The 20,698-nt window shown below is 42.6% G+C and overlaps 1 protein-coding gene across 2 annotated transcripts in view; it reads right to left on the bottom strand.

Annotated features, from left to right (window-relative positions):
* Positions 1-20,698, bottom strand: part of TUBGCP2 (tubulin gamma complex component 2) — a 376,270-nt gene that overhangs the window by 130,007 nt on the left and 225,565 nt on the right. For both annotated transcript variants that reach the window (XM_078643325.1, XM_078643326.1), the window contains exon 10: positions 11,188-11,368. In XM_078643325.1, coding sequence (XP_078499451.1) covers positions 11,188-11,368 — 181 coding nt within the window. The remainder of the gene's footprint in view (positions 1-11,187; positions 11,369-20,698) is intronic.

Below are 20,698 nucleotides of genomic sequence, written 5' to 3'. Positions count from 1 at the left end.
TCAGGATTGCAAATTATATGCGAAAATACTTGCTTCCAGACTAGCCCCCATATTAGATTCTATTATACATCCTGACCAATCTGGGTTTATGAAGAATAGATATTCTGCTAACAATACTAGAACTCTATTACATATTATTGAACAAAGCTCTACTCTTTCCTTACCCTCTGGAATTTTAGCTTTGGATGCTGAGAAGGCGTTTGATAAAATTCATTGACAATTTTTATTTTCTACATTATCATCATTTAATTTTGGAGATAATTTTATTCACATCATTTCAGCTTTATATTCAGCCCCTAATGCCCGTTTATTTATTAATGGTCAAGTATCGAATCAATTTTCGCTTTTCAGAGGCACAAGACAAGGATGCCCTCTTTCTCCTCTGTTATTTTCGATCGGCATTGAACCTTTTCTTATTTCTATAAGAAATTGTGATAATATTAAAGGGATCAATATTAAGGATGTTATTGTAAAAACCCTTGCTTATGTGGATGATGCACTTTTATTTATAAGTGATCCTTTAGCGTCCTTCCCACCCTTATTGAATATTATGAAGCATTATTCTAAAGTTTCTGGGTACACTTTAAATACCAACAAACAGATTTTTTTCCCTTAAATGTTTTTTTATTTTAGGAGTTTTATATAGCGCTGATCAGACCCCAGGGGAACCGGAGCGTTTTACAGCTTTGTTTCAAGGTAGTTAAGCATATTAGAGTAATCGTCAGCAAAAAGAAAAGGACGGTTCGGTAGTGCAAGCGTGCTAAGGCTTATGGAAGCGGTGGACGAGTTCGGAGGTAGCCTTGTTGAATGCTGATTTTGGTAGACCTAGAAGGATCGGCAGACCAGGGGTCCCGAGCCTTCAAGGCGGAGTGGAAGAGTCCTGAGGTAGCCTTGTTGAATGCTGAGTGGAGGTGATCCGAGGATCGTGAGGCCGCTTAATCATGTGCAGGGATAGTCTTGAGGAGGGCTGAGGAGGATGTGAGCAGAGTCAGGTCAGAGAACACCGTCCTCAGGGGTAGTGTGGCTATCTATTTGGGAGGGCGCGGTTCAGCAGGAGGATTTTAAGGTGTTTTTTTAATTTTGTGAAGGAAGGGATAGTTCTGATGTCTGCTGGGATGGAGTTCCAAATTTTGGGTGCGGTTCCGGCAAATGATTTCGCAGCTGTTTTGTGTTTGCGTGTTTTCAAGGGTATGAGAAGGAGGGAGTTTGAGCTCCTGAGGTTTCTCGCCTGCCCGGCCCTCTTAAGTTTGGTGGCTAAATATTGTGGTTTTCCAGGGTGGAGGGCTTTGTGTGCGAGGCATGCCGTTCTGAAATTGGCTTGCTGTTCCACTGGGAGCCATTTTAGTTCTTTTAGTGCTGGTGAAATGTGGTCATATTTCCTGATTCCAGTGACCATTCTGGCTGCTGCGTTGAGGGTTGTTCTGAGGGGAGCCAAGTTGGATTTTGAGGCACCAGTGAGGGTTGCGTTGCCGTAGTCGATTCTGGATGTCACCAGCGATTGTGTGCCTTGTTTGAGGTCTTTGGCAGGAATGAATGGTTTGATTTTGTATAGAAGCCTTAGGTTGAGGAAGGCAGACTTTGCGGAGTTTTTGATGTGCTTGGTCATGTCCAGTTTGGGGTCTAGGGTGATTCCTAATGATTTTACGGACTTGGCCAAGGTGAGGTTACCGTTTAGAGCGTCCAAAGCTTTAAGCCACTCCGCAATTTGTGGGTTCTCTTCTTTGTTGGAGATGAGGAGGATCTCCGTTTTTACTTGGTTGAGTTTAAGGTGGTTTTGGGATAGCCAGCTTGAATTTCTTTTAGAGTGTTATTGAGTCTCAGGATGTCGTCTGGGGAGGAGGTTTCTAGATAGATCTGGGTGTCGTCGGCGTATAGGTGGAAGGGGATCTTCGCCTTTTTAAGAATGGTGGTGAGGGGTTCCATGTATATGTTGAACAATTGAGATGAGAGCACTGAGCCTTGGGGTACACCTCTGCTGACAGGGTGGAAGTCGGAGGTAAAGTTCTTGATTTTTATCTTTTGCGAGCGGTTCTGGAGGAAAGAGGCGAACCATCGGAGGACCTTATCATCGGCACCTGCCCTTTCTTTAATTGTGATTTTCTTTTAAATTATATTAAAAACAAGACGTCTAAATGGGCGTCATTACATCTTACATGGTGTGGCAGAATGGATTCCGTTAAAATGACTATTGCTCCCAAAATCTTTTATACACTTGCCATGATCCCTACACAATTTCCATTAAAGTTTTATAAAGATGTTGATACATTTTTATCAAAGTTTTTATGGAACAATAAATCTCCTCGTATCAGTTATAAACAATTAAAAGTGCCTAAGCGTAATGCTGGTTTTGGTATTCCAGATTATTTTCTGTATCATAAAGCTTGTATTTTAAAAACAAAGTTCATTATGGTTTAACCACTCTTCTTTAAATAATCCTCCTGCGTGGTTATGCATTGAGAAGTCAATAGTTTATCCGTTTCCTTTACCTACTTTGGTGTCCATGTCTAATAATGCCTCAGTTTTTCGAAAATCAGTTATTATTAAATCCACTAAAATGTTATATAATGATCTTGATTCCATTTTTCTTGTTCCCATGAATAATACTGATGAATTATCTCTTTGGTATAGTAGCGTTATCAAATTGAATAGAAATATTAGTTTTTGTTTTTCATGGATTAAAGCTGGTATTTTCTTTCTTAAAGATGTTTATTTCAATAATACCTTTATTTCTTTTGAATCATTACAGACAAAATTCGGTTTATGTAAATCTGATTTTATTAAATACCAATATTTATGTAATTCAATCTTGGATTCCTTTCCCAATAATGTCTCATCTAATGTTAAAGCTGATTTACCAATATACATTCAAACAATCTCTATTTCATCTCGTGGGGTGTCTATTCTATATAAAAAATTATCTGATACTGTAGGTAGCAATTTAGAAATGATTTAAAAAAATTTTAATAATTAACTTTCACTTTCTTTATCTATTGATACATGGAGGGATATTTGGCTTAATAGTATATCTGGTTGGTTGCCTGTTTCAATATACCAAACCAATTCTTATATCCTATACAATCGTTTATGGACTCCTTCACGATTATATAAGGCAAAACTTCTTCCCTTTGCAGACTGTTGGCATTGTAAATTACCCACAGGTACATTGCAACATATGTTTTTGACTGCCCCTTAATTGGTAAATTTTGGTCTGAAGTCTGGGACGTTATAAAAAAGATTTTCAATATTCACATTGAAGTCTCTTATAACTTGATAATATGTAAATCCACTATTATTTCACTAAATTTACAAGATTTGGAATGTAAACTTTATAATTTTCTGATATTAGCAGCTTTAAAATCCATTACTTTTTGTTGGAAAGATATATCTCCATTATCTGTTCATGCATGGTGGTCATGGGTTATTTTTACTAGAAGAGGTGCTCAATTATCCATGAATGGGATTCATCAAAACTCAATTTCTTATCAGTCTTTTTGGTCGCCAGTGGATCTATATTTATCCTCTTAAAGTGGTATTTCTTATGTTAATTCTGTTTTTTACCGTACAAAGTTTATTCTTATGGTGTAATATAGTAGCTCTGTATATATAGGAGGATTGATATTGTGTATCCCCTTCTCCCTTCCCTTCCTTTCCTTCCTTTTTGTTCCACATACATGTATATTATCTAAATACCTAATGGACTTTTATTATTGATGAGTGATCTTTATTTGTTATATAGGTATAATTACCAAATGTTGCTTTTTTTGTATTGTCTTTATTAGTTGCTCATATCTAAAAAACTTTCAATAAAATATTTTGAACTTAAAAAAAAAAAGAAATGCCTTTAGCGGAAGGGCAACTGCTGCAAAGAACGGCATCCACCACTTCAGGCAGCGGATAAAACAAAGCCAATTGCTGCCGTTCAATCTGCATGCATCTAGGAGTAGATTACACAGATTTGGATGGAGGATCCTGCACTATTGCTGAGAAAGGAAGTTCCCGCAAAGTGGCTGCCTGTTCAGAGGACAGATGCTTGTGCTCAGAAGATCTGCGTACCACACTATTCTGGCCCACTCTAGAGGAATGAAGATGGTCTTGGCCCTGTTCATCCTGATCTCTTTGAGAACTCTGTGCAGGAGGGGCAGGGATGTGAAGCCATATAGGAGTCCCGTGTTCTATTTCAACCGGAATGCATCTACTAACGAGTGTTCTTGCGGAAACTGCAAAGAGCAAAATGTACGTGTTCTCAGTGGTGGAGAAAATTACTAGCCAGGGTTCTCCCAACTGATTGATGATGCTTTGTGCGATCTCAAGATCTAGCCACCACTTGTGATCTGCCATATGCCACATCCAAGTGTGTCTGCTCTGGCTTTCAAGGACCATTCTAGGTGATTCACGATCAGTAAAATATCCTGGTGTTCAAACCATATCCAGAGGTGCAGCGCCTCTTGCCAAAGGACCGTGTACCTCACTTTTCCGTGCTTACTGCAGTACCAAGTCAGTGGTGTTATCTGTGAGAACCTGCACAGCCAGCAAGATCGATGGCAGGAAGGTCTTCAGAGCCAGAAAAATGATCAGTGACTACAGCAGATTGATGTGGAGCCAGTTCTTCGCCCGAGAACAGAGACCTCGTTCTTCACCTTCCCTTGTGACCACCCCATCCCAGCAGTGCGCCAGTCACCATAACTTGGGTAGGGAAGGGAGAGGATCTTCCAATGGACCAACAGCATTCGAGCCACTACCGCTGCAAATATATAGCCCTCTCCCCTGAAACCTGGAAGGCATTGTCCAGACTACCATGATGCTGAGCCCATAGGAATTTCAAATTTCATTGCGGAACCCGCATGTGCAACCTGGCATAGCTGACGTGGAGGATGCATGAGGCCAATAAGCCTCAGAGGTGCTCTCACCATGATCTAAGACTGAGCCTAAAATATTGGGACCGAATGCCCTAGACTTATTGTAATGAAGGGAAGGTAATGAACGGTGTCCAGGACTGTCCCTATTAATGGAAGTCTCTGCAACAGTGGGAGGTCAACAATGTCAGGTGGTTCACAATCGTCTGGAGGTTGGCCACAACTGACTGTGGCGAGCCTGCCTTAAAAAACAGTCCTCTGGATACTGGAAAAATTGTATCACCCACCCACCTCTGAAGACAGTCACATTTGTGAACACATGAGGGGCGCTTCTGAGATTGAAGGAAGCCCAGCAAACTGAAAATGCTCATGGCATACATTGAATCGCAGGTAAAATCCATTGGGTGATAGGACAAGTATATGAAAATACGTGTCTTTCAGTTGAAAGGACACCATCCTGTCACCCAGGCCCAGAACAGACAGAATCTGGGAGAACGTGAGCATCTTGATTTTTTTCTTCCGCAGGAATGCATTGAGATGTTGAAGGTATAGAAGAGACTTGAGGCTCCCAAGCTTCTTTGGAATTAGTACAGCACCCCCTTGGAGAGCAACAGAATGACCTGTAAAAGAATGGACAGGTGCTCATCTGAAATTCACTCTAGTCTGGGAGTGAGGAGAAAAGGTAGTGTATTTTGCACAGTCTCTAATACCCATGTTTCGGATATGATTGATCACCAACCTGGGAAAAAAAGTAACAAACTGGCCCCAACTGGATGGGCATGTCTAACTAAGGGCATAATAAAGTGGTTTGGTGGTCATTGTTGAAGGGGAAAAGGAAATGGAGGACTGATGCCCCTGCTATCTCGAGGGCGGGCTGCTGGCCACAGCTTCAAAAGGACTTGGGTGTAAGTTGTATCACTGGTTGGGAAGGCTGTCTCTACCTATACACCAACCCTGTGAAATAGCCTGAAAACCTTTGTAAATGATGCAAAACTATTTGGCAGGGGTCAACAGCCCTAAGGAATGCGCTGTAGCCCTGCAGTCATAAAAGTGTCCTAACACAGAGTCAGCCTTATCCCTGAAAAGGCGGGAGCCATCAAAAGGTATTTCCATGAGTGACGTCTGCACATCGCCATAGAATCCTGTGGATCGTATCCACGCATGTCCATGAAAGGCAATACTGATACAGACTGCTCTTCCCAGGCAATCTGTGGTATCCAGAACCGCGCAGATAACATAGTTGATTGCGTCCTAGCCATCATACATCGTCTGGGCCAAAGAGGTCCTAAGGGCGTCCAGGAAGATCTCGCTGGCCATGTTCCAAAGGGAAAGTGTATACTGTGTCAGCAGACAAACAGCATTTATGGACTGCAATGGTAGGCTGGTGGAAGAAAACATGCACTTCCCAAAAGCATCAATCCTCTTGGATTCCCTCTCTGGAGGCGCGGCTGGGAATGAGTCTGGATTCATTTTACTGGACGAGGCATCTACAACTTGGGTACTCAAACTTTTTCGCAGGGGCCACAATGTATGGTCTGTGATGTGCCGGAGGCCCACATTGATGCCAGCCCAGTGGCAGTGGGGTTTCTGTTATGCTTTATCTGGGTCACAATCGTTCCTCCGCACCTTGGGGTAAGCGTTCTCTGCTTCCTATCACTACCTTGGGAGAGCCAAGTGTAAAAAAGGAAGTCACTTCATCGAATTGGAATGAAATAAAATTGCACAATGTGAAACCATAAAACCTAGGATTAATCATAGCTTCCCTACGGGACCAAATTTTGTGATCCTAGGCAATTGTCTAATTTCATGTTGCCTCCTTTTTTCTTCATTTTCACAAGAGAGCACATTGAAATGCATTTGGGCAAGATATTTGCTGTTTAAAAAGTTCTCTTGTGCTTGATTTATTAAACTATAATGTCAATCTAGAATAACAACCTAGACCACCCAGAGGGTTTCTTGTGATAACTGACTTTCCTCTTAGTTCAGTATTGGCATTGTTGCCAGGTTGAGAGGAGGTATGCCTGTTTCTATGTTAATTTTGAAAACGGTCATTGCATCTCAAAGCACAGATATAATCTGATGTACTAAGGTGAAACGCATGTTAACGAAATACACTTTTTTATTTTAAAAATGCTTTATTTTTACATGTTTGTTTAAAGAGGTTGTCATATAGTTATTGCTTACCTATATACCGTGTTAAGTTAGCATGAGCTTATTAAATGTTTAAACGTCATTTTTCCTTTTGCTGCTTTTTGCACACGACACATAATTGTTATTTTAGCTTTCAACCTAGAAGAGCGTTGAGATTTACATGAGAATAATATGTTATTGCTCTGATATCAGCTTTGCTTTGTAAACTGTCTGCACAGTGAGTGCTGAAGTCTCCAAGGATAACTTGACACAGTGTTGTTGTGAGGTCTGATCTTCGCACCTTCCTAGACATAACATGAATGCAGCTGCTGCCAAAATCTGGCTTTACGCGCGTTTTATATTGCTTTGCATAGAGCACACGTAACACACTTGAGGGTGCTTCGCATGCAGAGAGCTGGTGGAAGATGATGTGATCCTCTGCCACTGAGATTTTGAGGTATGGGCCCGCCCTGCTAAAACCCAAAGAGACCTTCATAGATATAATATACTATGCTAGTTAGGGAGGGTGAGAAATAGGTGTTGTTAATTCCTATACATTTCAGCATTTTAGTATGCTGTCACCGTTCGCTTTCTATGGGTTAGTAACTATGCTGATAACTTTGCTTGTGATAATATGTTTGCTTGTATTATCTAAGATACTGCGTTTGAGAACCCTGCATTAGTAAATAAATATTTCAAATATGCACGTGTCTTCTTTTACTCCACGTTCTGGTTTGAAATGATTGCATAATGAAAGAGTGTTCATGTGTTCCACGATTCCTGAGGTATTCTAAGTTCATGTTCTGGTCTGTCTAAGCATTGGGAGTTTGTTATGACCAATGAGACACTGTAGCTAGCTCGGTAAGGGGATTTTGGATACCAAGGTGAGTTTTTGGGCCACCCTAAATCACTGAGGTTCCAAATCTCTCTGTATAGTTCTGTAAGAGAACGGAATTCCCGCTATAAGGTCTTAAAAATGAATGTGTTCCTAAAGTTAAATGATGCAGGACACTTCCCTTATTTCAGTTACTGTAAATAAACGCTTGCCCGTTTAATTACCATCTTTATCAATGTTAGTGCTCTCAGCAGCCCAGTGTTGTCATTCAGCTGGAGACGCATGTGAAGGTCAGGGGTGCCGCATGTGACCCTTGGATCCATCTTTAGAGTATCACTGCTCTATAATAAGACTCTTTGGGGTGACTGGTGAGTCAATATGGGTTCACAGGAGCCGGTCTGTAAAATCTGGTCAGCTCTTTACTCACAGGCAGGCAAGAAAAGGCCTCGACCAAGTGATTATCAAAGTATCAGTGAAGGCGTCATCAAAAGGAAGCTAGAGCTCAGACGTTGCCGGCCCAGGCAGCGAAATCTCAGCCAGAACATTTGTTTTGGTCTTAAAAGAGGGTATCTGCAATTGTAATGCCTCTGTCCCCCTTCGGACCACCACTGCAAATGAGGCACTCCCTTCCATTGGTGACTGAACTGTCAACTCAAGCTCGGTCTCAGACGAGGCATCAAGACCATGGGCGTTCTGTAAAACAACATATAAGGCATTATCAGTATAATGAGCGGGTGAGGAAGCCATCCCCATCAAAATTGTGGGGTGCTCCCTGCTCTTCACAAGATCAAAAAGATAGCGGAGGCTTTGCTAGTAGATACAATGTGTCCGAGGCAGTGAATTGGAGTCGGGTTGCAGGACGACCTGTTGTGCTTTTGTTATTCACTGCACAACATTAGGGCCAAAGTACGTTTCGGCTTAAGACATTGGGGTCAGCACTGGCTCACCCTCTGGTGCCGATGGCAGAGGTGCCAGTATCTAGGTAGCAGATAATGGCGTGGATTTCGGGGCCAGCGCAGAAGTCTGCACTGGCATCGGGTCCCAAGGGGACAGCAGGCACCAGGGATGTCCCAGCTGACAGTAACTAAACTGAAGGCCCTTGTGGTTCCATGAGGCGAAAGGGATGATAGTGGGAGCCGAAAACACACTGAAGATTTGTAGCATGAACTCCTTGAAAGCCTCAATCTGCTGCTGTGTTGATGACGGTCCTGGATATTTGGTGCACATCGGGACCAACTGAGAAATTGTTTCCATTGCCGGAGACGTTAAAGGAGTGCAATTGACACAGTAATGCTATTGCTTCTTCTCTCTAGAGTCAGACTGTAGGATGAGGTTGAGTCTTGGTTTGTTTTCCTGTGCTTATGCTTGGACCTACCGGAGAACTTCTATAACAAAGTTTAATAGTCGCAGAGGTGGCATCAGGACCTGGACCGAATCAGCGACTTGGAGGGAAAGTGAGACGTACAAGAAGGCTGTGATTACTTCTTGTGTTCGGCGACAAAAAGCTTCTCAGTCTTGGATCACCTTTGGTACGTGACTAACATTAATTGGACAATTAAGAGTCTAGTCCTGAGCCCACACTCCAAAGACACACCTGGTGCTGGTCCATGACTGACATCTGCTTCTTGAAGTCATGACAGGGCTTGAAACCTGTCATTTTTGATGGGGATTTAATTTTCGAGAACACTTTATACCATAGAAGTCATTGGAAAGCCGACAACAAAAGAATAGAGCTTTGGATCCGCGTTAGAAAGAGAGGGAAGAAAGGACATGAGGTCAGTGTGCAGGAGTGGCATTTTTATGCATCTTTTTCTATCACTTATGGGGCGATGTGGAGTCAGCAAGGAGCCACATGACACCACCTTGCGCTCACTGGAGCACTGAGAAACCTTTCCGGATCCAATTGTGCACCAAGAAAGTATTCTAAAATGTTGAATCTGAAATAAGATGTATCCATCAGGATGGAAATTCAGAATTAATGGTAGGGTTTAACAAAAAGCTAAAAGAGGGAACAATAAAGCATGATTTAGTTACCTCTGCCAGCTAAAAGTCGGGTATACTAACTGTATGCAAGATTCTATTATGTAGTATGAAAATTGGGTGATCCGTTTTCGGTAAAGAGGTGAAGGCTGATTTATTGTTTGGAGGGCACAAGGCAAAAAGTCTATTGAATGCTACAAGAAATTATGACCCGGGGCTAGAGGAGACTAGTTACACCACACCAAGCGAGTGAAAGGAACAATCCCAACTCTTTCAAAGCGGAATCACTGGGTAAAATTGTGTATTTTATAACAAATTTTGCCGAAGAAGTTACCTAAGATGACATTTGTTTAAGAGGTAATTTTGAAAGGAGAAAGGGTCACATACACACACCCCAAAAAATAATAATCACAAAAATAAAAATTGAGCATGGAGCTTCCTCTGGCTAAAGCAGGAATAAGAGGGATCTATAGGTCTTAGTTACAGGTTTCAATACGGAAGGCATTTTTGAAGTGTGAATGGGGAGTCAGGCAAAATCTTAGGGGGGCCAGACCTGGTGTACCCGCTGTGATTTGGGGGAAATTAAATATTGACTTTCTAAAGCTGAGCAGTTGCATTATTGTTGAACTCAGACTAAAGCAATATGAGCAATGTTGCAGGATATAGGATGAGCAAGAGTTCTTCAGCTATAGTACTTGGGTTCTAACCTTCTGATTCAGTAAGGTAGAGTTTGAGCTACAGAGCACTGGTGGTGGAGTAAGATGTGAAAGAACTCTACAGCTAAATGCATGCCGTGCATCTGGAGCAAAGCTAAATGAAACCTCAGCATAGGGGTCCACAACCTCTGTTGTTGAGCTAACATTGCACATGAGCTCCAGCACTGCACTCAAGTTGAGCTAATGGATTGAGTTACACCAAACACTATTGTGAAGGTACAGGCTTTGTTGCTGTATTAAGGTTATTTGGTGGGACAGAGCCAAGGGGTGAGCTTTCTGGTTTTAGAATGGGATCGTATGCAACTCCAGGGTGACCAAAGCCATCTGCAGTGTTTAAAAAAAAAAAAAAAGATTACAAGTTTTATATAGCGCGAACTAGACCCGAGACATCGGGTATCAGAGTGCTTTACATGAGCACCAGTTTAGTTACAGATGAACACATTCATTTTTGTTAGGCACGGGGAGATTGCATGATTTTCCCACAATCACAGGATGCTGAGCGTCGTTGCCGAGAATTGAACCCGGTTCCCCAGGTCCAAGGTTGACCACTCTAGCCGTAAGGCTACATTTCTCCCTGTGCTTTTAAGTGGTGCTTAACATGCCCAAAGTATATCTTATAAGCTCTACTAATCCTGCAATAGTTGAGTTAACAAAATCCCATGTGTAGTCATACCTCAGACGTGCCACTAGTTCCTTTTCCTCCATCAAGAAGTCTAGCAGCAATTTGCTGGCATAGCTGTAGGCCTTTTCAATTTGTTCCACATATGCCCTTTCCTTCAGGGTGTAGAGAATCTCTTTGGCCACAGGGCATGGAACATCTCGGCCACACTCACGAACAACATTCAAGTATTTTCCTAGAGAATCAGGCAAAAGAACATTTATTGTGTGATTTGGATCACAAAAACTAACATAGAAGGGTGCATATTTGGGATGAGAAAATTCCTTCTAAACAGAAATAGCATTAATATCTTTAAGGAGCTAAGAAGATCAGTTGCACCACATTATGGAACAGACAGCAACACAAGCGCCAAAAGATGTCGTAGACACAGAGCAAAACACAAAGAACATTCAGATGCATGGAACAGCTACAAAAAATACTACCGACAGCAAGCAAAGAACATAATCCATTCTGAAAAAAGTAAAGCTCGATCCAACCATTACCGATGTGAAAAGAATACAAAGCCATTGGTTTAAGATCACTGCGAGAAAGCATCTGTATTCAAAGGGTAATGCAAAAGGAAAGCACAAACAAATCAGTGTAACAACACTTGCATTTCTTTTATTTTTTAGTTCAAATCTTTTTTTATTAAGGCGGCAGATTTTACAAAAAGGAGAAAAAAAAGGAGACAGAGAATAAGGCAGAGGAATACACTGAGGTACATTCATGAAGATAATGCAACCTAAGATACACATCGTGGGAGAAATATGGCAAGTCATATAAACAGAGAGCTCTCAATCAAACGGTAAGCAATGAACATATTATCCATACATATGAAGTTTGATCATGGAGGACGGTTGCCGTATGAGATAGGGAGAGAAAGGAGAAGGAACGAGTAAAACGAGGGGAAAAGAGAGAGAAAGGCCGGGCTAAAGGAAGAGGAAAAGAAAAGAGAAGAAACTAGAACAGCAGCAACATATGTTGTGAAACCTAGGTCAAGACAGAGGGGTCACAGCGCCGACATCTGGATCTATGTGGGTGACAGAAACGAGGTATTTATCAAGGAAATATGACAACTAGTCAAGCTTAAGGCGGGTCGTAGCAAAGCTCCAGTGAATCAAGTGAACTCCAGAGTTTGGTGTGTGATTTTCGCCACAGTGAGGAGTGGAGGACGTCATTATCTGCGCCCCTCAGTGAAGCCAGCCATTCCTGCCAAATTTTGAAGGAAACATCAGAGGCACTTCTCCATTTACTCAAGATGACTTTACAAGCAGGTGTAAGCAGAAGATACAGTAGGTGTCGATCCTGTTCATTTGTAATAAAATTACCTTCCTGAGCAAACAGGAGACCAGAATGTTTTGTATAGGAACGGATAAAAATCTGGGAAGCCAGAGTGCACACATTTGCATATCCATACCAGGAACATGAAATGCCATACGCTTGTCTGGCTTTTTCAGATTAGTTTTTTAGTGCTATAACTACGTGTTTTATATGGATAGGAGAACTGAACATAAGTGAACTATATAAAGAAAGGGATGAAGGGGCAGGGAGGACCTAATCACCAGAGTTTCTACATCAAAGCCTCACCTTTTCTGGACCACTTGGAAGATCCAATAAAAAAAGCTGCAGCAATCAAAACTAAATAGAGTTGACTCAATATATTTTGCATGATGATGATGATGATGATTTTGAGCAATGTCTTTAGAACCGGATTCCACAATAGTGCACTACATGTATTCCAAGTAGTAAATGAAAGAGTAATATCTTAATGCCCTTGGGAAGTGAGGAATCCTAGAATGACCATGTCATGGTGGATGTCTCAGCTCATAACATGCCTGGGTGGTGCAAAATAAAAGTGTGTCTGTGTGTGTGTGTAGAGGGGAGCAATGAGAGGGGTGGAATGCAATCCTCTGCGGATGCAGGTTAGGGGTGGAGGCCTTTCCAGCTATTGAGGACTGCCCTATGACTAACATTCTCTCCGTGAAGAATAGCAGTGACTTTTGTGAATTAATCAAAACGCCAAGTATGAAAAGTAGAACTGTTAACCTTTGCAAGAATATAACTTTAAGCAAGCCACAGCTGATAGTTAAGTTGAATATACATGAATGCCGTTCCATCTTCACTATATTCAGAAATATGTTGGGGTTTACCCAAATTACCATCCTATACCTGGGTAGAAATACTACAAAAAGTAGAGACCAGCATTTGCAATGCAATAGGTCTCGCAAGACGTGAGTCTGAGCTATTGGCATTGTAAATGACAATGCCATTTATTTATGTGTCTGTTTGTAAAACATAAATTAAAGGCATTGTCATTTACAATGCCAGTAGCTCTAAGTCGCGTAAATGCGAGACCTATTGCGTTGCAAATGCTCGTTATTAGTGTGTATCCCAATTTGTCACAGTCCTTCAGCAAGCATTCCACAGACTGCAGGGGGGCATCCCTCGCACAGACTGCAGGGGGCGGGGCACCCCTCACTACCCTCAGTGCATGGCTAGTCTGCGGCTGCCCAGGCGTCACTCTGCCCTCGCTCCTCACGTTATTGCACACATGGATAAGAAGTGCAAGGAAAATATATACTATACATTTTTTAATATCAAGAGAGTTTATATTGGCATAAGATGCTGCATCACTACAAAGGAAGGGCGATTACTAAAGTACACTTTTGACAATGCTACTGATTGGTTCAGCACCTCCACGTCTCTAAACAGCTGTTTGTCACCGAGTTAATCCGGTGCAAAACTCAAAGAGTAAATGGTTAGAGTAGGGTAACCAGATGTCCTGGATTTGCCTGGGCAGTCCCGTTTTTTTGCCAGCTGTCCCGGCAGATTTCAGGAAATTAAGCTTAATGTCCCAGTTTTTAGAGAGGGTCGGCTGAAAACGGTAGGAGGTATTGTAGGAAGGTGGATACCTGACTATGGTTACCCCAGATTTTTTGCCTTGTGTTTAGCTGGTTTTCGACTTAGTTGGCCTGGGATCCTGCTAATCAGGGTCCCAGGCATCTGCTCTCTCTTTAAAATGGACTCCATGTACCCTAGGTGCATAACTAATTGGATATTGGGTCACCATATCAGCCCCTTTACAGTGTACTATAATTACCCAGGGCATAGGTGCATCCAAGGCCTACCAGGGGCTGCAGCATATCTTTTGCCACCCCTGGCTGGCCATCCAAACTGACACAACTGGCTGATCACTCAGCTGGGGCAAGGTCGTGTAATCACCCCTTGCTTATATATAGTATACCTATGTCTAAACCTATATCTGGACTTGTGCGTTCTTATATTACTTTTTACCTGATTGTATAATGATATGTTTTCTGTACGTTACTGTTATCCTATTATGTCAGTGACTATTATACTGCTCCCATTATCTCTGTTCAGTCCTGCTGCCCCTACCCATGTATCTGTGAAGCGCTCTGATATCTGTAAGAATCATGTTCGCGCTATATAAAACTTTTTTAATAATAATAATAATAATAATAAATATGCACCTATAAGTCACCCCTATGGCAGGCCTTAACAATCCTGGAGGCAGAGTGCTTGGTTTTATGTGAGATGGTGCTCTAGCATGAGCTGAGCCTGTCTGCAGCTTTCGGAACCATTTCCTTATTGCTGTTCCAGGGTATTGCCATACCATATACTCTTAAGTGCATTATAATTAAGGCTCCCGGTTTTCCGTTTTTATGGATTTTTACAGATGAATACAGACAGAAAACAATGTGTTTTCTGTCTGCATTTATCTTTAAAAGTGGATAAATACAGAAAAGTGTGCTCCTTTTAAGTGACTCTCTATGCTTTCTTTCATGAATTATAGGCCAGCAGCTAAGCAGATGGAGAGCATGGGCAATTAAAAAAACAGGATGAAATGTCTTTAAATAACGGAATAAGTTAACATATATTTATGGTATAGTGCTAATACCTACCAGTGTATGTATTGTGTAATATTTGGCCGCTTCTGTCAGTTAAAGAGATATGGAAAAGTACAGTTTTACAACTTTATTTATACGCAAACACAAAATAAATATGGATAAATACAGATAAAATGGCCAAAACATAAATATGGATAAATACAGACGGAAATGGCCAAAAAATAAATACCATAAAACCGGGAGTCCTAATTATAATCCTTGCGGTTATTGCTAACTTTGGTTTGGCCTTATCAAAACATGTCGTGTAAGGTGTCATACACTTTGGAATACTACCCCCTCGCCAGTTCTGGCGACGGGGGTAACATTCCACCCTTCTAGAGGGAAAACACATGTTACTTTACTTAAACGCGGTTAATTCTAACCAGAGCCTCAGCATCACAAAATGGATGCTGCTGCCACCGACACAAGTCTGGCCTCCTGCTGCTGACCGAAACTTGACAGGGGAGGCCTGGACAAAGGGTTTCCTGTCACAGGGAGGTGCTACACCACCCCAGACAGGAGATAGTGGATTGGAGCCAGGAGGGCTGAAAGAAACTAGACACTGCCTGGGGCACACAAGGTGTCCCATGCAAAATCCAGTCAAACCGGTTCTGGGGCACTCCAGCCCCAGCTCTGGCACGAAACTGGACAAAGGGAAAGGGGTGTAACTACCCCCTTCCTGGGTCCCACCCATAGGAGGGACCTAGCAGGTAATCCTGCCCCTTAATTTGGAATAAAGGTAGGAGCTGTGCCCATGAGCAGTAGATTTATCCTGACTGAAACTTTGATACAGAACTCTGGACCCTTCGACATCCCACTCGACGTGGAAGACTGAAGATTCTCCCTTGTGGTCAAGGAGTGACCACCCTGTGCAAACAGGCACCATCCAGCGCCCAACGGTTTGCTTTGTTGCAGTTCCCGCCGGAACTCGAGCAACAGAGATCGACAAGACCCAGCTTCCCTGACTTCTAACAGCCCGATCCACAGTCCCAGCGAATCTGAGACCCGTGGAGGCGACGTGAAGCGTGGAGCCGGCATTCTTGGAAAAACTACGAAGTGCTGACCATGCAGCTCCCGAGGCATCCTCGAAGCTGTGCATTAGGGTTTGAGAAGCCCCAGCCCCGAGCAGCTCGTGCACTGAAGATCACCCCTCCACACTCACTGAGTGCTGCATGGGGCCCTTTTGCATTTTCCTGCTCGACGCGTTGGTCCGGTCACTTGCCCGTTGGCTAGTGACCACCAGTACCGATGAATCCTTGAAACTACTCTGCTAGTCTGGTTGCTCCAGACTGGCCCTCGCTCCCCTGAAAAGGAGCAACCTCTTTGACCTTGCTGGTCCGAGTAAGAAGCGATCTTCCAATCCTGCGTGGGTTGCACTTGCCAAGGCTTGTTAACTCCGATCCGGAAGCCGACACCGCCGACAGCGAGAGCCTTCGTGGGACAGCTCGTGATTCACTCCAGGTCAGCCTCGGTGCCCCAGAGTCCACGTGGCAGCGGAGACAAGCTTCGCGACAACCACCTGATTGCGCCCAACATCGCCTGGGTCCTTCCTGGTTCCTTCCTGGTCACTGGCTAGTGACCCAGACTCTGTCCCCTCTGCTTTCAGGTACTCTACATCTTTGATCCACCCTTGGATCCAACCGGACTCTTCTCTCCTGGCCGCCTGCAGCATCTTCATCTCCAGGCTCCATAGAACTCCACGACGAAACCCGACACACTTTGGCACCTATGCACCCGCTTCCTGTGGGTGAGGTAACGCATGAACGCCGGTGCTCTTGTAGTGGTTTACACCTCTAGTGTCCTAGTTTTAAGTGGCTAAGTTCTAGTCCAGTCGGAAGACTTCTAAAACAGTAACTTTGTAACTTTTAAACACCATTGACTTTGCATTGGTGCATGCGTGTGCTTTTAGCGCTGCACCCGATTCCCGCGGGCTTCTCCCGTCCTAACTGCTGTTAGTCCAGTGTAGTCCCAGCGATTCCCAAGGCCCCAGGCCTTACCACTGTTCGTAAAGTGATACTTATACCACTTATTTAGTATATGGTTTGAGTGGCCACCAGCCCTATCCATAATTGTGCAACTTTCATATGTTACACTGTGCTTTTGTTTAAACGCTTGTGCTTCTGCACTCATAAAGAGTACAGAGGATTATTCTAGTAATAAATACATATATTTTTATAATATATAACTTGTGTGGTGTCCTTTCATTTGATATTACAGGATTGCATATGGTAAAACAGCTGGCTTCACATGCCCTCTTGAGTTTAGCCTAAGACTGCTTAGTCCATGCTACCATTAGGATAGCTTGTCTACAAGGTTGACTTACAACTACCACCATAAGGGATTGTTTGGACTGATACAAGGGGCCCCCAGAATTGTGGACAGCATACATCAGGCCGACTTCTCACAGGTATCTTTTGATGTTTTGCAAAGCAGGGATAGTTAGCAGCTGTTATAAGAAAGCAATCTAAATAACAGGCATGCTACTAGCTTTAAAATTAGCATTTTATGTATGTTCTTACTGCCTCTTCTGTAATTCCCTGTTAAGGAGCACTGTCATTTTGTGCGCTGGGTTGAAGTAAAATTGTAGTTCTGCTTCTATTTTTGGGAAATGCCACGGTTTTTGGCTTTAAAATTCTGGTCACCCTAACAAGGGGTGGTGTAAGGAGGGGGATAGAACATGTCATAAAATAACCAAAATTCTATGATATGTTCTAGTTCTAGTTTGTGAAGTCAGACAGAATTCTTTCCCGGGTTTCTTAAACATATTTGTGGAACAAACGTTAATATAAGCAGCAAAAGAAATACAGAGAGGAGAGGCTGTACTACACACAAGTAGTTACCCTCTGGATCAGTAAAAACAATGGCAATCTGTGGCGTTAAAGTCTTTTTTTAATGGAAATTTTCCAAAAACATGGCAAAACACAGCATGCATTGGCAAAGCCAAACAGCTGGAAGCCAATGACAGACCTCTTGGCTTTGCTGATGCTTGTCTGCTGTGTGGCGTAGTCTGTTTACTTCTCTAAGCTATACATACGTCTCCTCATTACCCTTTTTCCTATATAAATGCCCTGACTTAAATACCTGCCTTCTTTCCTCTGTTACCCCATCTTATCAATACACCCCTTCTTACCCCAAAGTTATTGAAGTTCCCTCTCTATGATCTACATCTGCCTGTGTCCATCTCCCCACCCACATAGCTCCATTGCTGTATGCCTCATATTTGACTGCACTCCCGTTTATTTATTTTATTTTATGTGATTTTATATAGAGCAAACTTTACCCGAAGGTGTCAGAGCGCTTTATATAAGAACCAGTTGCAAAACATAAGGACTTGGGATTACATGCGCTACATAAAAGATACAAACAGAAAAAATTGCAAATGTACAGATGTAAAGTCACTCAAGGAAGAGAGACAAATGGATACACTCTAACAGTCACATAGGAATGGTAGAGAGTACAAAGGTCTACTGCATATACTAGTGACTAGAGTTATCTCGATATACATATATATACACATAGTAGATGTTCTCAGGTCAAGACACCAAAAAAAACCCAGGAGAGCAGAGTTCCATTTAGTGAGGTCGGAGGGGGGATGCAGTAACAGCACCAAGGGAGGGTGGGAGGGATACAAGGGTATGGAGAAAAGGCAAATCAGAAAAAGGAAGAAACATTTGAGGATCGTCAAGGGGGAAAAGGGTAAAGGACGAGGGAATGGACAAGAACAGTAGTAAAATGGTGGCCAGGACAAAATAAAAAGTAAAGAGGTCCATGAGTGTCTGTGGCTGCGTGGGGACACAGGCATCTCATCCTGGTAGGCCCATACTCGCTTCATTATTCGGCTTACATCCATCATCAATCCTCCCTCTATGTTCATCTGGTGTTGCAGACCATTGTGCTTACTTTACATCAGCTTGCAACAATGGTCTCTGAATGAGCTGTATTTTTTGAATGCTTTATTCATTAGTCCCATCTGTACTGGCTGTAACATGCTTTCATGTAAGGCTGTGTCAGCAATGGCATCACCTTTATTTATTTATTTTATTTAATGCGATTTTATATAGCGCAAACTTTACCCAAAGGTGTCAGAGCGCTTTATATAAGAACCAGTTGCAAAACATAAGGACTTAGGATTACATGCGCTACATAAAAGATACAAACAGAAAAAATTGCAAATGTACAGATGTAAAGTCACTCAAGGAAGAGAGACAAATGGATACACTCTAACAGTCACATAGGAATGGTAGAGAGTACAAAGGTCTACTGCATATACTAGTGATTAGAGTTATCTCGATATACATATATATACACATAGTAGATGTTCTCAGGTCAAGACACCAAAAAAAAACCAGGAGAGCAGAGTTCCATTTAGTGAGATCGGAGGGGGGATGCAGTCACAGCACCAAGGGAGGGTGGGAGGGATACAAGGGTATGGAGAAAAGGCAAATCAGAAAAGGGAAGAAACATTTGAGGATCGTCAAGGGGGAAAAGGGTAAAGGACGAGGGAATGGACAAGAACAGCAGTAAAATGGCGGCCAGGACAAAATAAAAAGTAAAGAGGTCCATGAGAGTCTGTGGCTGCGTGGGGACACAGGCATCTCATCCTGGTAGGCCCATACTCGCTTCATTATTCGGCTTACATCCATCATCAATCCTCCCTCTATGTTCATCTGGTGTTGCAGACCATTGTGCTTCCTTTACATTAGCTTGCAACAATGGTCTCTGAATGAGCTGTATTTTTGGAATGCTTTATTCATTAGTCCCATCTGTACTGGCTGTAACATGCTTTCATGTAATGCTGTGTCAGCAATGGCATCACCTTTATTTATTTATTTTATTTAATGCGATTTTATATAGCGCGAACTTTACCCGAAGGTGTCAGAGCGCTTTACATAAGAACCAGTTGCAAAACATAAGGAAGTCTTGACTCTGCTCCCCAAGGGAACAGTTCAGCTTGAACTGTCATGCCATATTTGTTATGTTCGCCTTAAGTGTCCAAGGGTATGCCCAGACATGGATCCCTTGCTCACTGTGCCACTGGATTTAAGCTAGCCTGGCTGATGAGGGATGAAACCCAGAAACTAGTCCCAGGACGCTTGTTTCCGATTCAGGAAGGACGTGGCCTGGCAGTTCAGGCTGGACCATTCCCATGAGGAACAGGGTCAAGACTGGTTTGCATATGGCTTGGTCCAAACTGGCATAGCATAGTGAGCAAAAGAACAATGGATAAAACCCGGATCTGTGACTGGGAGTGAGTGACTGAATAGTTTCAGCACTCCGCCCATCCTGTTGTGGAGTATCCTGGGTAAGTAAATTAACCATAACTCGTGCCCCTGTCAAACGCTGCTTATGATCTATATGTGACATCACTCACAACATGTTAAATGCTTTCACTAAGTACTTCATTGATGACCTCTCAGAGGTAATGACTGAAGGCTATGTGCAGCGGGGGTTGGTCAAACACTGTTCTAGTGCACCGAATTCTGACCACAAAAAGAGTCCAGGATTTAAAAATCGAGCACGTAATTAGTAAATTCTGCAATAAAACTCTTTTTTAATATTAATGTCTGGGGCCAGTCTTTTGAGGACCACTTACACTCTTTTTGTTTCTTTTTTTTTTC

This window comes from Lissotriton helveticus, chromosome 5_1 (genome assembly GCF_964261635.1).
Source record: "Lissotriton helveticus chromosome 5_1, aLisHel1.1, whole genome shotgun sequence".
Lineage (NCBI taxonomy): Eukaryota > Metazoa > Chordata > Amphibia > Caudata > Salamandridae > Lissotriton > Lissotriton helveticus.
This window is presented reverse-complemented; position numbering and strand designations above follow the sequence as displayed.